Source organism: Ursus arctos, unplaced genomic scaffold (assembly GCF_023065955.2).
Source record: "Ursus arctos isolate Adak ecotype North America unplaced genomic scaffold, UrsArc2.0 scaffold_14, whole genome shotgun sequence".
In the NCBI taxonomy this organism is placed as follows: Eukaryota; Metazoa; Chordata; class Mammalia; order Carnivora; family Ursidae; genus Ursus; species Ursus arctos.
In genome coordinates, this window is record NW_026622808.1 from 2,427,357 (window position 1) to 2,449,738 (window position 22,382).

Below are 22,382 nucleotides of genomic sequence, written 5' to 3' on the forward strand. Positions count from 1 at the left end.
CACCATTTAAAGATTTTATTTATTTATTTGACACAGAGAGAGAGAGAGAGAGAGAGAGCACAAGCAGGGGGAGCAGGAGAGGGAGAAGCAGCCTCCCCGCTGAGCAGGGAGTCTGATGTGGGGCTTGATCTCAGGACCCCAGGATCATGACCTGAGCCGAAGGCAGTTGCTTAACCAACTGAGCCACCCAGATGTCCACCTCCCCCCACTTTTTTTAATGGAATGAACTTTTGATTGTTTTTGCATTGTCAGTACAAAATACTCACCTGATGGAAAAGGCACTTAATGTCTTAGTATGATTATGATAAATAATTTTGATGATGCAGACCTCGTGAAAGGGTCTCAGGGCAGTCAGACACTTGAGTCAGACCTTAGGAATTGCTAGACTTGTACAAGAAAGTGACATCTCAACACCAGCCTCTTGCCAGGAGCAGGTAGCGGGGACCCCTTCAGCCCCTAAGGCATAGAAAGGCTTAGTTCTGATTCTGGGTAGATGGGCCTGGAAGGCCATTAGCCAGGCCTCATTTAAAGCAAGCAAGTTTTGTGGGTTTTTTTTTTTCCCCCTCCAGCATCTCCTGGGCCATGCTCTGTGGATCAACCCCAGCCCTTCCCTGGGAAGAGCTCACTCACATCTGGCGAAGCAGACCTGTGCAGAACCAGCCCTCCAAGACGCCATATTGGATGCTGTGTGGGGACGTGCTCCGGGAACTCAGACAGACTGGGCACCAGGGAAGGTTCTGGATAAAAGGCAGAGGAGGAAGTGAGAAGCACTTTGGAGGCGAGAAGGACTTCTCCAGGCAGAGCGTGGGGGAGGACATTTTAAACTGTAGGCATTGCTTGAGCAAAGGCACAGGCTCAGAGGTGTGAAAGCCCACTGAAGAAAGGGTGCAAAGAGTATGGCTTAAAGTCTAGCGTTCCAAGATCTAGGTGGCTAGATCGGCCAGGGTGTTAAATGCTACATAGGGCGCTTGGACTTTATTCAGCAGCAACAGGGAGTTCATCAATGATACAGGAGATTTTATATTTAAGGCAAATCCCTATTTTCCTAATGAAAACATTTTCTTAAAATTAAGGGATCAACCTGGATAAATTCAAACTTCTAGGAATGTCGATGAAATAGTCAGATGTCGAATTATAGTATCTAATTTATTTTGTTACACATGCGTATTTAAAATAACATTATATACAATAATACGTAAGTACAAAATATTGCTTTCCCCCCATTCTTACATGTCAAGTAACAATTCTATTCAAAGTCTCTACATGCATCTTAGATGTCACCGTCTTCATCATATCCAGAGCCACTTTCTTCAAGTATATATCCTTCAATCGCATCTAAGTGGTCTGAGATGCAGCATTTTAAGATACGAGTCTGATACTGCCATTGGAAAGTCTGATCCAAGTCACCGCGTTAGGACAGTTCTCCCTCCATCCCCAACTTACCATGTAGGTGAAAGTTTATAATCCTTACAAACAAAAGTATGCACTTATTGCTTTTGAAGTTGCTCTTTGAAAGGCTGGTTTACAAAACCTAACTCTTGTAACAGTGAGGGCATGCCCCCGGAACGATTACGAAGTTTCTTCCCACCCCACTTTTCACCCATCCCAGTAGAAGGAGTCTATAGTGGTTCTTGCGTCGGTCGGTTGTGTGGCGGGCTAAAATGTGAGCGGGGACCAGAGGCAGAGAAGTTGCAGATGACAAGACCTAGTTATGGGTGTGACTGAAGCGAAATACATTCTTGAGAACGAAGAAGGCCAAAGAGTTCTAAGGAGGGTTGCTGGGTAGATCGTTATCATCATGGACAGTGAAGTGCCTTGGGGGTGGCAATGAAGGAGTGAGAAAGATAGCTGGGCGTGTCCCGGAGCCGGGCAGGGGGCAGAGATGAGGACAGCCGCCCCACGTAGCAACGGAGGACGTGGAACAAGGATATGGAAAGAGCATCGGCCAGCAGTGGGCAGTCCTGCCAATATGCCGATATGAAGTCCTGGTCTAGTTGCAGGGGGGGAGGGTGGGGAGGAGTGTCAGGCCGGGAAGAAAGGGTATTTTGAGGAAAGAGATCCATGCGGAATGGACACGCTCTGGAGGAAGACTGAGATGATCAGGAAGTCTGTGACTCGCAAAGAGGGGTCCACCCAGACTGCCCCCAACAGGTTCTTCGTGCTCTCCCGTAACACTCATCGCATCAATCGTCATTGTTTTCTAGACTGCAAGGAGGGCGTGCACTATGTGTGTTCTGGGGACTGCTGTACCCCCAGTGACTAGAAGAGCCATATAATAAGTCCCCAGGAAATACGTGCTGAAGAAAGAAACGGGGAGGAGGGAGATGAAGCGGGGCAGAAAGGAAGAACAAGTTACCACTGTCCTATGGGAGGGACTGGAAAAGGAGGACAGCAAGGGAGACAGGTCAAGAACGGCATAGTCCAGACCTCAGAGGGCAGCTGGCATCAAGGAGCTGGGGGACATACTGGAAGGAAATGGACCAGACAGGGATTGCACCAAAGATTCCACTGGGGCCTCGGGTGTGATCCCAACAGCCCAAGGCTCAGCCCTGGAGGAACATTATCAGGTGCACTGTCCCTGGCAAAGGCACAGGGCATGGAGAGGGGGACAAGGGGGGAGGGAGCCCGTGGGGCTAAGACTAGACCATGGCTTCTTCCAAGCCGTACCCCAGGGGGAGACACTTGCCTCTATGGTCTCAGACCGGCTCAGTGACTGAGACAGTGGGATGGTGTTTGGGTGTTCCTGGCATTAACATCTGAATACTAATAAAGGATATATGTGCTTGTTTGGGTGACTCACGAGTAATAAGCCTCAAATTCCATTTCTGTGTGGCACGGGCATTTCCGATAAAAGGGAATGAAAACATTCAGTTCCCAATTTACAGGAACGATTTGAAGGCAGTGATTCTCGAAAGTCTGGGCTCCGGAGCTGCAAGAGCATCACCTGGAGATGTGTTAAAAAGGCAAATTCTCAGCCCTTACCCCGGACCGACTAAATCAGAAATGGGGTTAGGCCGAGAAATGCACGGTTTAACAAGTTCTCCAGGGGATCCTGATGCACGTGGAAGTTTGCGAACCACTGCTTTGGAGCAAGGGATGGATGGAGTGTTTTAAAGCCACAGTCCCCCTTTCCGGAAAGCTTCCGCATCTGCTGTACGAGTCTTGAGCGAGTACCCACAAGCGGCACAATGCGGGAAGAGCCGATGGCGATTTACGACAGAGCAGAGAGGTGGCGAAGAGGGCCGGTTCACTGCCTGGACCGGCCTCCGCGGCCTCCGCAGCCTCAGCCTCCCTCACACGAGGGGAGAGCAGGTACTTACCTTCCAGTGCACGGTGTTAAGTACTCAGTGCTGTTGCTTATTGTCGTTATCACGAAAGCGGAACTCAGAAAAGAGCCCATCACCTCACGGAATCAGCTCAATGCCTAGCTCGGCTCTTCCAAGGCAGGGGTTTCGTCTCACGCGCAGAGAACTTTACACCACTAGCCTTCTCGTTTCTGGTTTCTGAGAATTCACATTTCCCGAAGCTCTGCAGAGAGCCCCAGGGGGCTCAGACGGAGCCTTTGGCCTCTTCTGAGCCTACCTCACTCAGACAGATTTGCGTGATGGCCTCAGACATCAAGGTGCTGCCCCTCGTCAACCAGGTGTTCAACACCTGAGTGTTCTAGTCTTGCAGGGAGTAAATGGAAGAATGGCGCGGCGGCCAGTCCTCAAGGGGCGGCTGCTCTCGGAAGAGCGAGCCCTTCTTAGGCCCCTTCTACTCTGTGGGTCTCCTTTATGGGTCAGGAAAGCCTAGTGACCCCCTGCAGGTCTCTGTAAGGAAAGGGTGTTCAATCATCGGCTCAAAAGGCTATCTTGAGTCAAAAAACACCAGCAATTATAGAGGGAGCGTCCGACGCCTATCCCCTCCTCAGTAGAATGGGAGCTCCGGGTGGCCCAGAAGTTTATTTCCCGTGTCCCTGCACTGTAAACGGAGCCCGGCCCTCGCAGGCATTACAAATACTTCGGAAACGGCAAACATTTGCTAAACCAGTGGCTCTGTCATTAGAAGGAACAGAAGGTTGCTCTCTGTCAAGAGGAGGAGACCGAAGGTCTGGGTGGAGCCCGCTGGGTTCTGGTGAGCACGCCAGGTCGGGCCCGCCGCTCAGAGCTCCGCACCGCATGGAGGCCCACGGCGCTGTTTAGCTGGGGCCTTTCCACGAGGCGCATGGCGGGCAGGACTCTTACTGCGACAGGCCGGCTGGGGATCTTTTAGGGGTGAGCCTGAAGGCACATTCAAGATGGGGGACTCAGATACCTGAAGTCAGGAAATGCCAGTCCCCAAAATCCTATTTGCTCCTTGGCAATTCCCAGGTCCCTCTGAGCTGAACTTGAGCCCGCTTTTTCTAGGCACCCTGCCTGCCCACCACAGGCCCCGAGGGCCCAGCTGCCCCAGCCTGTGCTCACGAATACAGGGTCCAACTCAGCGGCCGTAGTGTCGGTGCCTCAGCGGTGCCTGGCGGAGGGGCACCAGCACCCCTGGGCAAGGGGCTTTATTATTCCAGGTGAGTTCGGACACTCGCATTGTACCGGAGCAGGCGGTTTGAGGGGCACAGGCTGAGGAAATATTTGGTTGCATAAAGCTACTAAGCAGAAATACTCACTACCCCATGTGACAGGCAAGCAGATGAACTTCCTCCTCCCCGAGCAGGAATGTCCTCTAGGCTTTTGCTCATACGGATCCTTCCAACAGTCGCCACGCCGTGGCCATTTCCACCTGTCCCAAAGCCCTACAGCACCATAGTTCTTACTCCCAGCCATTCCCGACCCTGCCCCAGCAGGCCTCGTAAGTGCCCACAGTGCTTATCTGTGAGGGGCCTCATAAGCTAAGTATTAGCATGGGTCTCCTAAGTTGGAACCTGGAGGGTTTTGCTGGGATTTCCTCCCGCTTATGGTTCAGCCAAAGGCCAGATGTCTTGTCTAGTCCATATAAATGGTCAGCATGAACCTATTTTGTAATAATCACGGCCCCCATTGGTAGAAATGCCCTCTATTTCTGGGTTCATTACAGTTGCTAAAAGCGGGGATGGTGTTTATCCTTTAGAAGGATGTTGGGAAGCATGAAAAGGTCCTGGTCCAGAAGGCCTGAGTTCTAACCATGACTATCCCACAGTAGGCTAAGGACCTGTGCCTGAGTAACTCCTCCCTATAAAAATGAGGAAGTGTCTTTTAGCTCCATTAGTTGAGGATTCCATTTTGAGAGAATTCACAAAATGACCAAAGGTTTACTAAAGAAAAATTCTCCTGAATGTAGGGGTATTTTGCAAACACGCTGAGGACGCATGATCAGGAGTTTATTAGAACAGTCTGGTAGTACTTTAGTCAAGGTCCTTTTGGTTGCAGGTAATAAAAAGTCACTTTAGACTGATTTTTGAAAACCTAAGACGCATTCTAAGGATACCTGAGAGATGAACAGAGTCCACAGGAAGGATGGAGAACCAGATCCAGAAACCCATGAAGTAAGTAGCTGATCTGATTTGCTCGCACTCCTGTTCCTCTATTTCTACTTCTAAACCTCTCTGCTTGTCCATGTAGTACGGCCCACGGGTCCTGACTTTCTAAGGGCCCCACACAAGCTGCAAACCGAGAGGGTCTCTCTCCTTCCCCTTGCAAAATTCTTAAGAAAAAGAACTGTCTTGGGCCTGTTTGGATCAGAAGTTCGATCATCTGGTCTCATCAACTGGTGTGTGGGGGAGGGGAGAAGAGGGAAAGGTCACTGGGTACACGGACATGGTCCCCTCTCCTGCTGGCAGGAGAGCAGGGTCAGTGTGAGTCAGGCGGGTGCCCCCAAACAGTGTCAGTAGAGAGAGAGAGAGAGAGTGAGAGAGAGAGAGAGAGGTCAGCTGCTTCAGCAGGTGCTTACCTACTGGTACGTAAGACAACAAAGAGGTCTGTAATTGTCTACAATTCAGAGTGACCTTCCCCTCCAAGTTCCTACTGAACTCATCACAGCTCCAGAAATGCGCATTACTACATTTCCTAAAGCTCTACTGAATACTGAAACCCAAGTTGAAATGGTTACAAAAAGTTGCTCCCTGTTTTATTGCTCTGTGCTGGACTTGGTTGACATTTGCTTTTTACTCTCATCAAATCTTACAGGAGTGATGAAGACATGGCAAGTTACAAAAGGTCCCCCTCTTGCACGAACACCTTTTCTAACAGTTTCTAACATGACGTCAACAACATGATAAAGACGGATGTTCAACGGATTCCTCGAGCCTGTGAAAGTCCTGCCGAGGCATTGTATTTTGTGGGCGCACCGCACAGAGCCTGGAACGCGGGCGGTGGTGCTCAATGTCAGACTGAATCCAATTCCAATTGTAATGTAAGTACAAGGATCTACTTCTGATCAAATATGAAATCCAGCTAATAATTTCGGGCCACCATCTGCTTCTGTGTCCCACAGCAGGTGGGGCAGAAGAAAGTAACCAAGTCTCCAACTTGCTATTCTTCTCTTTATAAGAACCTAATGACTACTGACATCTCCAGCTCAGAAGCACAAAATGTATACAAAGAAATTACTATATATTAACTGAAAGCACGAGTTTAAATAGCCTAGAGTCTTACAGAAGTTGTTATCCCAAAACATGCAGAGGCAGCAAGAGTCACCCCAAAACCACATTTTATTCTATGACCTTTATATTGCTTTTCTGTTACTTAAAGGTTGAAGCAAAGTGAAAGGATGGAAATACTTTGTTAAAAGAACAAAATGAGTTAATCACAGCAAATACACTGAATAAAACCTCAGGTCTATGCCATACACTCCAAACACAAGGCTAAGTCCAGGAGTGGCTCATGTCTGGGTTTTCGTAAAGCAAACGGAAATATTTGGAAGAATCAACACATTTCAGTAGAAGAGCCATAAGTGCCCTGAAAGCAGAAAGCTGACACAATTTTAAATATAATTCATATATATATATATTTTTAAAATCAAACACAATTAAATAGAATATGGTTTAAGTACATGAATACTTTGCTTTAGAAGAATAACAGAGGTGGTACATGGTACCAAAAACTTATACACAGCCTTTTTGCTTCTTCTGTTGATGAAACAGTGTGCCCCTATACAATCAAATATTGCAATGGAATAAATTCTCTATTCATTCAGGACTTTCTCAAGGACAGAGGTGATTAATAATTATATATTTATATATATATCTTTTTTTTTCTTTTTTTCTTTTTTGCAAAGTCTGAGCAAAAGCAGTAACACCTAAGAGAACGTTCTCTCCCCCTCAGTCACGTGCCCTGAAGCAGCATCGGCACTGCCTGGCCAGTGGAGTGTGCTCGCCAGCGGGGCGGCCCTGCTGACGGCAGCGAGGTCCAGACCCAGCAGCTGACCAAGTGCAAGTGCAGTGAGGGAGTCTCCCGCTCTCCTGAAGACACAAAGAACAAAGGCCACCAGCTGCACACTTCCCAACTCACAGCAAAGAAACGGGAGGCGTCAGGGCTGAGTGCTTATCCGGCCCGCCCCAACCCTTGCTTGCCAATCTTATTAAAAAAAAAAAAAAAAAAAAAAGAATGAAAAAACAAAACAAAAACCATACAATCTGGGAATAAACACTTCGTCCAAGGTATCACAGGGGGAAACTGGAGTGATTGGTACTCTTCCTTCTTTTCCACATGTATTCTGAAGGGAAAGTTAAGTAACTTGGAGCAGAGTATTCGAGAAGAGCTAGTCTTCATGCTCAAAGTAAAGGAGACTCATCTTTTTGTTAGCAGGGGAGGCTGGTTTTCAGTATACTGCATCTCAGGAGCAATTAAAATGTGAAAATTGCATATTGTCACCAAAGGGAAGGACAATGTCACTGAGACTTGACCTGTCAGCCAGCTTCCTTCCCAGTTAATGCCTCTGTGAAGGAAGACTGCCAGGGAGCCCTCGCCCCACTCCGCTGAAGGAAAACAATCCGCTAGCACCGCACTGCCACTCTGAGCTGCCTGGCTCTCGGAGGGGCTGACTCACCTGTTTGTTTAGGAGGCCAAAGCAAAGCACTTCCGGTACCTGCTTTGGGGTTCTTGTAGGGACGGGCCAGCGCTACAGAATGTGCATCAAACATCAGCTCTACGCTTGTCTGCCTCCCACAGTATGTGGTCCCTGTCTATTCCAGTGGACTAAAACTCTTTCATAAATGGGTTATTGCCATTGGAAAGCTATGAATTTTCTAGTAATGTAAACAATACCACTTTGTCTCTTTATGACTTTCACTGTGTGAACATCACGTGCGGCAAATGTGTCTGCATGTCACTCTGCTTCTGATGGAAGTCTAGGATTGTCCGCCATTCTTCCTTGGGAACAACAGTGATAATCAGTGAAAAGAAATACAGTGCTTTGTTTTCATTGGCTGTGTTGAAGAATCCAACCAAAGGAAAATAGTTCTCTTATTTTTCAAAAGCAGATTTCCTTTATCTCAGGTCTTGAGTCATAGCTGGAAAAAAAAAAAGAAAGAAAAAGGTGAGGTACATTTTTAAAACCGTGACGTGACGTATTATCATTACAGATTAAGAAGGGAACCAACACTTAGTGTTTACTACACACCAGCACTTCTGAGGGTCAGGATCTGACTACAATCTTGAGGTAAAATGCTATAATCATCTTCATTTACATATGAATGAACAGAAGCTTTAAAAAGGTCAAGCAACTCATCCTAAGGTTACATAACAAGGACTGGCACCCAGATCTGCTGTTATGGGTCCGCAGTAGATAGGAGAACAAAATGTCTACTCTTTGACAGAGTGATTCCGCTTCTAGGAATTAACCATAGAGCATACTCATTAGAGAGGGCAAAGATTTATATACACACACATTCATTATTGTTTGTAACAGGGGAAAAACCCACAATAACTTAGATGACAATCCACAGGGGACTCATTAAATCAGGCCAGCCGTACGTAACACAAAATACTCTACCACCTTTAGAGTACCTCACACCAGGTTCCCGAGGCGGAGACCCCTTTACTCACAACACTGGGGAGGAAACAAACACCGCGGGGGACAAGCTCCTTGGGACATATACACATGAAACAATTCAGAAATGCTGCGAGGTAGTTGATGTTAAATGCCAAGTACGTTCTATAGACAAGCATAAAGTAGGACATTCAAAGCAGAGAGGCTTCAACATAGGCTGGAGAGGCTGTGTCTTCTTTCATGGAAGTAGGATGTGTTATGTTCAAATAATCATGGAATGAGTATCAGAAGGGGATCTTAGGAGACTATCTTGTCCAGTTTCTCTGATCCACTGAGGAGGAAATAAGACTTGGAAACGTAAAGTAACTTTCAAAAGGTCACATATGTTCACGAAAAGTGGAACGAACAAGTTCTGTTTAGCCTAGCACTTTTTCCACACCAGGACACCGCCGATCCCTAAGGACAGGCAGGACAGGTATGTTAGTGAGCCAAAGAGAAGGGCTGGCAAGCTTAAAAAACAAAATACAGCAAAATATACCTGTATATCCTAAAAATAAAAGGCACATCATAATAAAATCTGAACACACAACTCAAATGAAAAGCCTTAAGTTTAAATACCTGCTATCTAAAATGGTGCCTAAAAGGACATTTTCATATTGTTAAACATTTGATCCTCAAAGATAACGGGGAATCACAACTTCATACACCTTTATCTTGCTCTTTGCTATTTTAGGTTTGTCTGAGCCAGTGAGGATAAATATAGATAAAAATTATCACCCTTACACAGAAAAGAGGATAGAATCTGCGAAAGTGAACAGAGCTTTGGTGTGAATCAGTGCAGTGCAAAGTTCAAAATTAAACCAAGCTCTGGCAATGACAGTTCTGAGAGTAAACAGCTGGCGAAGAAAGGGGGATGCTGGGCCTTGATATACGCACAAGCCCTCCGAACTACTGTGGGTTATGTGGGATGTCATCTGAACATATTTAATTCCGATTCCCAATTTTTGCTAATGTAAATAACAGAGGAGTCGTTTAATGCCTTCAGAAGGAACATGAGCAGAAATTCTCCAACTGCATGAAGTCTCTGTGAATCAACTCAAGTTAGAGAAAGTAAAACTGCTGAAGAAACTGGGACCATCTGGCTTGAAGAGAGGACTGGGTGTGTGGGGGGGTACGCTACGTGGGGGCCTCAACTCTCTGCAGGCTACCTGCGTGGCTCACGCATACACAGCAGGAACCAGCTGGTGAAGCTATAGAGAAACCGAGTATTCGCTTGTGGATGTTCTGGATACAACTCCTTTCTCAGAAAGCTGTTTTGCAAAGATCATCTCCCAGTCTATAACTCGCCGTTTCATTTTCTTTACAGGGTCTTTTGACAAGCACAAGTTTCTACTTTTGATAAAGATCAATTTATCGGTTTTTCTCCTTTATGGCTCATGCTTAGTTTGATCTAAGAAATCTTGGCCTAACCCCAAATCACAAAGATTCTCTCCTACGAGTTTTAGTTTTAGCTCTGACATTTAGGTCTATGCTCCATTCTGAGCTGATTCTTATGTGCAATAAGGAAGGGGGTTCATTTTCCTCCCATATATGTTTCTAGTTGTTCCAGTACTGCACACTACAAAGACTTTCTTTTTTACTACTGAATTACCTTGGCAGATATGTCAAAAATCAATTGACTTCATATATTTGGGTCTACTTCTGTACTCTTTATGCTAGTATCACTCTGCCCTGATCATGCAGCTTTATAATACATGTGTCCACGTACTGTTAGTCTTCCAATTTTCTTCCCCCTCCCGCATGTTTGTTTGTATTTTTTTGATATTCTAGTTACTTTAAATCTTCCAATAAATTTTATAATTATCTTGTCAATTTCTACAAAAAACCCTGCTGGCATTTTTACTGTGATTGTACTGAACCAATCAGTAATCTTGGATAATCTTGTACAGCATGGAGAGTAGAGGCAATACTGTATCACGTATTTGAAAGTTGCTGAGAGAGGAGATCTGAGAAGTTCTCATCACAAAAAAAATTTGCGATGACCATTTTGCAACGTATATAAATATCAAATCCTTATGCTGTATACCTGAAACTAACATAATGTTATATGTCAGTTACACCTCAGTCATTATCACCACCACTATCATCATCCTGGGGAGAAATGGCACCTTAACAACACTGAGTCTCTTGATTCACAAACATGATCTGTTTTTATTTAAATCTTACTTCTGCTCAGTTGTACTGTATATTGTACAAATCGTACACACATTTTGTTGAATATATTCTTAGGATTTTATGTTTTGGGAAGCCACTGTAGATTGTATCCTTTTTAAAATTTCAATTTCTGTTAATTGCTAGTATATAGAAATGTACTTCACTTTTGTATATTAACCTTATATTCTTTTGCATTGCTAAACTTAGTTCAAATGCTTTTTTGTTGATTCCTGAAGACACTACCGTCCAACAGACTTTTCTGTGACAATGGAAATGTTCTGCATTGTGCATACATGGCTAGTCACTACCATACTGGATAAAGCAGCCTCAGGAATGTCTACATAAATGATGAGGTCTTCTGCAAAGAAAACCAGTTTTACTCCTTCCATTACAATTTATAGGCCTTTTTTTCTTTACCTTTTAGGACTTCCAGCACAAGTATCCTTGCCTTCTTCCTAGAATCATGCAGTCTTTCCCTATTACATATGATTTTAGCTGTGAGTTTTATCAGGTTGAGGGGGTTCTGTTCTGTTCCCAGTTTCCTGAGAGTTTTATCATAAATGGTTGAATTTTGTCAAATTCTCTTTCTGCATCTATTGAGATGATCATGTATTTTTCTTTTTATAACAGCAACTGATATTTTCCTCAAAAAAATTTATTTATTCATTCATTCATTCATTCCAGAAAGAGAAAGAGAGTGAGCGAGCGAGCATGAGTGGGCTCAAGAATAGAGGGAGAGGGACAAGCAGACTCCATGCTGAGTGCAAAGTTCGACTCGGGGCTTGATCCCAGGACCCTGAGATCATGACCTGAGCTTTAATCAAGAGTTGGACGTTTAAACGACTGAGCCACCCAGGCACCCCAGCAACTGATTTTCAAATATCAAAGCAAACCTGCTTTCCTGGGATAACCCCACTTGTCATGATGTACTATCCTTTTTACATACTGATGATTGGTTTTCTCGTATTTATTTATTTACTTATTCATTTGAGAGCTCGAGTAGGGGGAGGGGCAGAGGGAGAGGGAGCGACAGAATCTTAAGCAGACTCCCTGCTGAGTGCAGAGCCTGATGCAGGACTCAATCTCATGACCCTGAGCTGAAAACAAGAGTTGGACACAACCAACTGAGCCACCTAGGTGCCCTTTGTATTTTTGTTAAGGATTTTGAGTGTATGTTCAAGAGAGACGCTAGCCTGTAGCTTTCTTTTCTTGTAATGTCTTTGTCTGGCGTTAAGGTTATGCCAGCCTCATACAATGCATTGGGAAATATTACCTCCTCTTCAATTTTCTGGAGCTTTGTCTAGAAATAGTATTATTTCTTCTTTAAATTCCATCTGGGCCTGGAGTTTTCTTTATGGGAAGGAAACTGACTTTCTCTCTCCCACCTCCCAATTTTATTGTTACGACTGACATAACACTGTGTAAGTTTAAGGTGTATAATGTGATAATTAGATATACATATATATTGTGAAATGAGTATCACAGTAAGATTAATACCTCTATCACCTCACATAAATACCTTTTTTAAAAACAGTAAGAATACTTACAATCTATTCCACTAGCAACTTTCAAGTCTATAATACAATATTGTTAACTAGAGTCACCACGCTGTACATTAATCTCTAGAACTAACCCACCTCATAACTGGAAGTTTGCACCCTCTGAGCAGCATCTCTTTATTGCTCCTAACCCCCAGTCCCTGAAACTACTATTTTACTGTTTCTGTGAGTTCGACTTTTTTAGATGCCACATGTAAGTGAGGTCATACAGCATTTGTCTATGTCAGACTTATTTCACTTAGCGTAATGTCCTCAAGGTCCATCCATATTGTCACAAATGACAGGATTTCATTTTTTTTATGGTTAAATTTTCTTGATCCATTCAACTGTCAGGGCCACATATTTCTTTTCTTTTTTTTTTTTTTAAAGATTTTATTTATTTATTCGACAGAGATAGAGACAGCCAGCGAGAGAGGGAACACAAGCAGGGGGAGTGGGAGAGGAAGAAGCAGGCTCATAGTAGAGGAGCCTGATGTGGGGCTCGATCCCATAATGCCGGGATCACGCCCTGAGCCGAAGGCAGACACTTAACCTCTGTGCCACCCAGGCGCCCCAGGGCCACATATTTCTATGTAACACCTGGCTATTATAAATTATGCAATGAACATGGGGTATAGGTATCTTTTTGAGGTAACAATTTCATTTTCTTCAAATATATACCCAGAAGTGGGATTGCGAGACCTATACGGTAGTTCTATTTTTAATTCTTTGAGGAATCTCCACACGGCTGTACCAATTTACGTTCCCACCAGCAGTGAGCAAGGGTTCCTTTTTCTTACATCCTTGTCAACACTTGTTACTGCTTGTCTTTTTGATAACAGTTATCCTAACAGGTATAAGGGGATACCTCACTGTGGTTATGATTTACACTTCCCTAATGGTTCGTGATATTAAGCATCTTTTCATGTACCTTTTGGCCATTTGTATGTCTTTGGAAAAATGTCTTTCCAGGTTCTTTGCCCACTTTTTAATTTGAAATTTTTTTTTCTGCTATTGAGGTCCGTATATATTTGCATATTAATTCCTCAAATTCAATTTAATAGATACAGTATTATTCAGGTTACCTATTTCTTCTTGAGTGAGCTCTGGTAATTTATATATTTCAAGGAATTTCTCCATCTCATTCAAGCTGTTGAATTAATTAGCATAAAGTTGTTCATAATAGTCAACTATTATCATTCTAATAACTTTAGGATCTGTAGTGATGTCCCCTCTTTCAATCCTGGTATCTGTAATTCATGTCTAATCTCTTTTCCCCCACCCCCCAGTCAGTCTTGTTAGAGGTTTATCAATTTAATTGGTCTTTTTAAAGAGCCAGCTTTTGATTTTTCTCTATTATCTATGTAATTGATATTCACCTTTTTTTTTTTTTTAAAGCCCAACATAGGGCTTAAACTCATGACCCTGAAATCAAGACCTGAGCTGAGATCAAGAGTCGGATGCTTAACTAAGTCACCCAAGTACCCCCCATATTCACTTTTATCTTTAATATTTCCTTTTTTCTTCTTCCTTTGGGTTTAATTTACTCATTTCCTAGTTTAAGATAGAAGACTGAAAACTTTTTTTTTGTCTAATGTAAACATTTAATGCTATAAATTTCCTTCTAAGGACTGCTTTAGCAGTATTCCACAATACTGTAAACATTTTCATTCAGTCCAAAATATTTTCTAACTTCCGTTCTGATTTCTTCTTTGACCAATGGAAGACTAAGAAGTATGCTATTTAATTTCCAAATACTTGAGGGATTTTCCACACATCCTTCTGCAACTGACTTCTTGATTAGTTTCTTTTTGGTAAGAAAATAGACTGATTTCAATCCTTATAATTTATTGAAACTTGTTTTATGGCCCCAAATATAGTATATCTTGATAAATGTTCTATGTGTTGGCCAAGAGAACGTGTACCCTGCTGCTGCTGAACGCACTGTTCTATAAATGTCCCCTAAGTCAAGCTGGTCGACAGTGTGGTTCTATCCATTACTGACACAGGGCTGCTGCAATCTCTAACTGCTGGAGATTTCGACAGCCATTATGGATTTGTGTATCTTCCCTGTAGTTCTATCAGTTTTAGCTTTATGTGTTTTCAAGCTGTTATCAGATGCATACACATTTAGAATTCTTGATGTCTTCTTGATGAACTGACCTTTTTATCATATAAAATGTCCTTTTTTTTGCCTGGTAATATTCCTTGTTTTGAAGTTTTATTCTGACCTGTGCTAATACAGGCAGTCCAAATTACTTTTGATAATGTCTGCATGGTATATCTTCTCCATCCTTTTACTTTTGGCCTATGTCTTCATATTTAAAGTGGGCTTCTTCCAGAGAGCATCTAAGTAGGTTCTGCCATTATCTATGTAATCAGACAATCTCTGTTTTAACTAGACTATTCAGACCATTTTTATTTAATGTGGTGATTAATATGATTTCATTTAAAACTACTATCTTGCTATTTGTCTTTCATTTGTCCCACAGGATTCTTTCTTCTCTTTCCCCCCTTTTCTTGAGTTCTTTTGTATTCAGTATTTTTTTAGGGTGTGGAAAATAGAAAAATCTATTTTTCTATAGATTGCATTTTCTCCTGACTGTGGGTCAAGTTTCTCTGCTTCCTTGCATACCCAGTAATGCAGTGGATGGCAGACACTGTTGTTTTATACTGTTGAGTGCTGAACTTCATTGTGTTCCTTTAAAGAGGGTTGGCCTTTGCTCTGGCATGCAGTTGTTACTTAAAGAGTTTGATCCTTTCAAAAGTGGCTTTCAAGGTTGGTTAAAGTGCTTTATTCTAGGGTTTAGCTCCAGTAGTAAGGCATAATGTTTCTGAGGACACTATCCAATGTCTTATACATTATAAGATCTATCCACACTGGTCAGTAGGGGTGTGACCTATTCCTAACCCCACGTTTCAGGAATTGCTCAGTCTACTAATTTCTGGTAGTTTTTTCCCTCCCCATGGGCATTTTCACCCAATACATGTATAGATCAGTATTTGGCCAAGGACTTCAAGGGACCTCTCATAAGGAGATAAACTCTGGAGCTTTCTTTCTGTGAAGCTCCTTTTCTGGTATACTGCTCTATGACTTCTAGCCACCTTGGGCTATCCATACTTTGATTTCTGACTCCTTAATTCAGCAACGCTATGAACTCTGTTAGGCTCTCCCCTCCCTGCACTTTGAAAATTGCTTCTGGGCAGTGAGCTACGGATCAAGTCAATGTTACCCTTCTTTTGAGGATTACAGACCTCTACTGCCTATTGTCCAGTATCTGGAAATAGTTGTTACATTTAGTTTGTTAGTTACCCAGTTGTTCATGATGAGAGGTCAGTTTCTAGAGCAGCTAATCCTTCAAAGGCAGAAGGATCATTTCCCTTATGTCCTTTTTTATTTTTATATATCTGGACTCAAATTCTTTCCAGTTTTATACAAGCTAGATCAGAACAAGTCATCCTTACCTTTGTAGACTTCTCTAAAGGTTGATCATATTGTGCCTGTTGCATAACATCACTGACTATCATTTTAGCAATCTTCCAAGCTAGCTCTTCTTGGGCCTTAAAAAAAAACAACACCAAAACAACAGAAAAAACCCAATTCAAACTGTTGATAATGGTTATTCATTAGAAAAATCAAGACATTATCAGTGCTCTAAACACAATTATATACACATATCATGTCCACTTCTTTGGATAAGCAGCACATTCCACGTCTGAATGCACCTGGACCACCCTCTGGCGACGCTACATTAACGTGCTGTTCATTCACTGTCTTCTACGGTCAGCTACTGGGTATCCAACATCATGACTATTTTCATGTTAGATGATCAAAACAAAAATTTTTCTTTTTCCACTCACTTCTCTCAATGTACTTAACTAGTCAAAAAGCAAGCCTCTTCTGAAAACTGACAGTGAGGAAGGAAACATCTGAGCTTTTTGTTTCTACTGATGCCTGCTGGTTGATGAAAACCTGAAGGCATGGGTATTTTTCAGTGGCCAGAGCCTCTGAACCAAAGATCCTGCACTGCCCCCATGAGGCAACTGTCAGATGCTAAAAAGGGCCCACCCTTTCTTGTTACATCCTGGATAAAGGAGCAACGTGCCACGTGCCGCTTAAACACGGGAACTAAAGAAAGAGAAAACCTGAAACCTTACTTACACAAGGTGCCACTTATAAACAGGAATTTCTTTACACTAAAAGTAGAATTTACCTCGTCAGTATTTCCTTGCACCCATTTCTTCATAGCTTGTGAGAACATGGATCCTGGTAAACAAAACCAAAATTGAATGTAGATTTCATACACAATTTTACATTTAAAAGTGCTCTTATTCAAACGCTACTTCCAGAAATGGATACTCTTTTTTTGTACAATCTCGTCTAAAATGTTAATATTAACCATTAATCGAAACTGATTATCTCCATTAACAAGTATTTAACTTGCAAACACCATGGTTCAAAAGACTTCTGAAAGGCTGTTTCAGAGTTCTGGACTTTTCCTTCTATTCTCCTTTATCATCTAGGGTGAGATTTTCAGCAAACATTAAGCAAGCAGAAGAAAACTGACCAGGATTTGGTCTTAGATTAAGAATCTAGCAATACACCAGGAGATATCAATCTACTTGCTATATATCCAAACTTTTCAGATCAGCTCCTATACAAAAGGGTTTCCAGTAGAGATTACATTGTTACATGCTCAATCTCTGGTCTGTATGAATTAACTGGGTAAGAGCAGAGTTTTAAATAGCCATGCTGTGTCTGAGCTACGGCACACCTCAGTCTCCTAGGAGATACACAAAAGCCTATCCACATCTGTACTCAGGTGCTGAGGAATCCCCAAGACATAGGCTAGTCGCTTCTTCCATGAATGAAATACATAGCTTATCTTTTTTTTTTTAAATTTTATTTATTCATTCGACAGAGAGAGAGACAGCCAGCGAGAGAGGGAACACAGGCAGGGGGAGCGGGAGAGGAAGAAGCAGGCTCCCAGTGGAAGAGCCTGACGTGGGGCTCGATCCCAGAATGCCGGGATCACGCCCTGAGCCGAAGGCAGACGCTTAACGCTGAGCCACCCAGGCGCCCCTACATAGCTTATCCTTTCATTAACACAGATAGGCTCCTGTCCTAACTCTGCTTTAAATCAAATGGTTGGTAGATTATTTCTTAGGCAAGATCCTGATTAATTCGATGACTGGATTAGAACTAAAAATAGCACTCATGAAAAAGTACAAAACCTGGATCCATTTCCTTAATAATTTTCAGTATTAGCTAAAAGTCTGAATACTGGTCTAGTTAAACTTTATGGCCAAGCAGTCAACAGGGGCCACAACATTACGTGTTCTGCCTAAAGTTGCAAATGGCTGTTGAATTGCCCAGCTGCTGCTCCCTCTTCAGACTCATCTGAAGAGTCACACTGTTGACACTCTCCTACTTGATTATGCTCTCTCTCTCTTTTCCTTTTTAATACCCATATGTCTGACTCCTTTCTGTGCATTCCTTCCTCCTTTAATATAGAACTTCTCCAGGACCCCATTCCCAGGCTTTTTCTCTCCTTCAACATATTTTCTTTGGGGTATCTCATCCCCTCCTGTGACTTTACCTTCAAAATGCAAATAATGAAAAAACTTGTCCTTGAGTGTTAAATTCATACAAATTGTCCTAAGGTATCTCAAACTTAATGTGTTCCAAACTTAGCTCGTTTGTTTCTTACCTACTCTTTTCTCTTATATCTTCTATCTCAGAAATTAATTTAATCCTTTATTAAAAATTCACATCATAAATTTTCACCCAGAGAACCATGTTAAAAAACTTAATCCAACTTCCTCATTTGCTCTCTATATGAAATCTGTCACCAAATTCCACCTTGAATGCAGTCTCTTGAATTTCTCTTTGGAAGTCTTAGAAATCTGACCTTTCTAATTCCTGCTACCATTATCCACCTTCAAATCCTCTTCTTCTATCTACATTACTAGCTAATCCTGCTACCCGACTGGTTTCTCTGATACCAATTCATTCCTCTATCACTGCCAGAAAAATGCATCTAGTTGGTACTCTGCTAACACTGGGGGCGCACCTGGCTGGCACAGTCGGTGGAGTGTGTGCTCTTGATCTTAGGGCTGTAAGCTCGAGCCCCACGTTGGGTGTAGAGATTACTTAAAGATAAAATCTAGGGGCGCCTGGGTGGCTCAGTCAGTGAAGCGTCTGCCTTCGGCTCAGGTCAGGATTCCAGGGTCCTGGGACCCAGTACTGATTCTGGCTCCCTGCTCAGCAGGGAGCCTGCTTCTCCCTCTCCCCCTCTGCTTCCGTCCCCCTCCTCACACTTTCACTTGCAGGTTCTCTCTGTCTCATATAAATAAACAAATAATGTAAAAAAATAAAATAAAATAAGAATCCCCGGTGCTTACACAACAGGAACACGCCAGGGCTTTCACAAGGTTCAATTTCACCTCCCACCACTGCATCCAGGCACTAGCACTGCCACTACAGAGACCACATGCTCACGTATTTTACAATTCCTTGTTATACTTTCTCCTAGAGGGTTTGAATGCAGCTTTGTTTTTTTTAAAGATTTATTTTAGAGAGCGAGAGCATGCGTACACATGCACAAGAGCTGGGGGTTGGGGGTGCGAGAGGGAGAGACAGAATCTCTAGCAGATTCCCCGCTAAGCGCGGAGCTGGACCCGAGGCTTGAGCTCATGACCCTGAGATCATGACCTGAGCTGAAATCAAGAGCTGGACGCTTAATCAATTGAGCCACCCAGGTGCCCCTGAATGTAACTTTTAAAATTACTTTGCTTGCCCTGAAAGCAAACTTCTCATACTCTCAGAAGACTCTGAGATATACTCTTCTCAAAACTCAACCCTTTCCTCTGTGCTCTATCAGCATTTCAAAACCCAAACTGAAACTATAGGCTAATAAATGATGAACATTCTTGCAGCTATCCTCAGCAAGGAAGGAGAGGAAGCGGAGCCGAACTGTCACAACAGTGTTCTGAGCCAAAGCCCCGAGACTGCTACTGATCCGCTCTGTGATCCCAAACAAGTTATAATTTCCCAGAACCTCAGCTGCTTCATTTGCAGAATAAAGAGGTAGTATCCACACAGGTTGCTAAGAAATCTCCATTACTTGGGGTCTGAGAAGGCTTGAGAGTAGGGTTCTGTGGGTACCCTCAGAATAATAATCTGGATTAGTCTGTGTCAGCTTAAAAAAATAATACTTTTCTTAAATACATATGATCCATAATCTTACCACCTGGATAATCTCTGCAGAAATCCCCCCAGATTAATTAATTAAATCAACAAGTAATTAAAGAATGCCTATCATGTGGCAGGCATAATTTTAGAATCAGGGAATACAATCCCTGCTCTCAGAGAGGTGATATTACACTCAAGGAAGAGAAATAGACTATCAACAAGTATGCAAATAAGTGAGTAAGATAATATCAGACGGTGGTAAGAAAATAAAGAAGTGGTATGTTAGTGGTACAGATGAGTTGAGTTCATGTAGGCTGGGAAGTCCTTTCTGAAGAGAGAATACTTGCCATGAGAAAGAGCTCATGAAAGACACGGCAGGGGGAACGGTACACTGAGAGGCCCTAACAGAGAAGGGACCTCAAAAAAAGAATAAAGGGGACTCCAGTTAGATCCTAGTCCATCAAGAGCAGAGTGGTTCAAGGCAAACTTGTAGAGGCAGGCAGGGAACATTCGTAGGTGACAGCAAAGAGGCGATCCAAAGGTTTGGGAGAAGAGATGGGTGGGTAATTAAGCAGTGAAGCATGAAGGGTAAGAAAATTCAAAAAGTAGAGGAAAAGGGTATAATGAAAAGTAGAAGGCATCTCCCTCTTCTCATCCTTACTATGTTACATGCTTTGGGTATCCTTTCAGGAAAAAAAAAAAAAGAATATGAATATATATGTATATATTCATATTCATTCCTCTAAAAATATCACACATAAGATCACCTATGATGTATTGCAACCAAAAGGTTTAACTCAAATCAACACTTCACGTACAAATCCCAGTTTACAAGAAACACAGGTAAGAAAGGAATAAACTGAATAGTACAACCAGGAAAATCCAGGTTGGGCATTTTATAGAATAACTAGCATGACAGGCTTGCGAAGCCAGGGTCATAAAAGAGGGACTAAGCTAGATTAAAATAAACAGAGTACACCTTCTTATTTGTATCCCTAGCATATAGCATTGTCTCTGGCCTTCTGAGTAAATGAATCAAATCTGCTGGCTCTGGCATTAGGTCATTTACTTACCACAAAAATACATGACTTAAAGACATGGCTGGACAGCTAGAGGAAGCACGGGGATATATGGATGCATTTACTCAAACTGCAGACATTACTATTAATTGCTTTATGTAGGCATGTCTCGGTTACATTAATAATGCAAGTAACCTGATGGATGAGCCTGCTGGTAGATGATGTAATCCTGCTGCCTCTACCTTCCAACACAACCCAAGTCTGACCGTTCTTCCACAACCTAAATCACAACCACCACCATCATCCTCTCCTTAGACCACAGCAAGAATGTTCTTTCCCTGCTTCTCCTCTTAAACCCCTACACTCTATTTTCCAAACAGTTGCCAAAGCCACACCTTTAAAACATGAATCACATCCTGGGAACCCCTGCTCCAACTTCCAACTTCCTACCATGGTCTGTGAGAAGCCCCCAACCTTACTCGCCTCCTCCGCTCATCCCTCTGCTCACTCTTCAGCCGCACTGGTCTTGCTGCTGCTTGATCATGCTGGGCTCTTAAGCTTCAGGGTTTGTCTTGTGCCTTCTGCCAAGAACCTCTTCCTGCAGATCTTGCCAGGCTTACTCCCCCATTTTGCTCAGGTCTCTACTAAAAATGCAACTTCCTCAGTGAGACCTTTCCTGACAACCATTTTCTTTTTTAAGTAGGCTTCACGCTCAGCATGGAGCCCAATGTGGGGCTTGAACTCACAACCCTGAGGATCGAGACCTGAGCTGAGATCAAGAGTCAGATGCTTAATTGACTGAGCCACCCAGGCGCTCCTCCAGACAACCACTTTTATTTTTTTCTTTTACAGATTTTATGTGTTTGTTTATTTTAGGGAGCGAGAACGTGAGCAGGGGGAGGGGGAGAGAAAGAGAATCTCAAACAGACTCCATACTGAGTGCAGAGCCTGTTGTGGGGCTTGATCTCCCGACCCTGAGATCATGAACTGAGTCAAAATCAGGAGTCGGACACTCAACCAAACGAGCCCCCCAGGCACCCCTGACCACCACTTTTAAAACAGAGCTCCCCACTATTCTTATGTTTATATATATAAACACACACACACACAGTATTCTATTCACTCTTTCCTCCACTATAATGTGAGCTCCACAAGGGCTGGAAATTTCATTTTCTTCTCAGAATCTAGAACCGTGAATGCATAGGGCAGGCACTCATATTTTAGAATGAATGAATAAATGAATAACATGAAGAGACTGAATAAACCGAAAGAGCAGAGATAGTGTTTGGCAAAAGTTTCTTGTATATCTTTAGCTACTAACTACATATCTTAATTCCTGTGTGTGTGTGTGTGTGTGTGTGTGTGTGTGTGTGTGTGTGTAAAAACCCCGCAGGCACCCAACACCTATACTCTAGAGCAGTAGCACTTCTTTATGAGATGTCAGAGGAATAAGACCAGCTTTTTAAAAAATTAATG

General features: G+C 42.9%; 1 protein-coding gene across 2 annotated transcripts in view; it reads right to left on the reverse strand.

The window, feature by feature from the left end:
• Positions 1-1,218: 1,218 nt before the first annotated feature.
• The window catches only part of AKAP10 (A-kinase anchoring protein 10), an 81,203-nt gene continuing 60,039 nt past the window's right edge, over positions 1,219-22,382 (reverse strand). The window contains exons 13-15 of one of the 2 annotated variants that reach the window (XM_026521097.4): positions 16,907-16,959; positions 16,158-16,253; positions 1,219-8,461 (exon numbers count right to left, since the gene is read on the reverse strand). In XM_026521097.4, coding sequence (XP_026376882.2) covers positions 8,456-8,461; positions 16,158-16,253; positions 16,907-16,959 — 155 coding nt within the window. In that variant the 3' untranslated portion in view covers positions 1,219-8,455. Of the gene's footprint in view, positions 8,462-13,021; positions 16,254-16,906; positions 16,960-22,382 lie in introns of those variants that run through there. The other variant, XM_057311279.1, reaches the window with a different exon arrangement.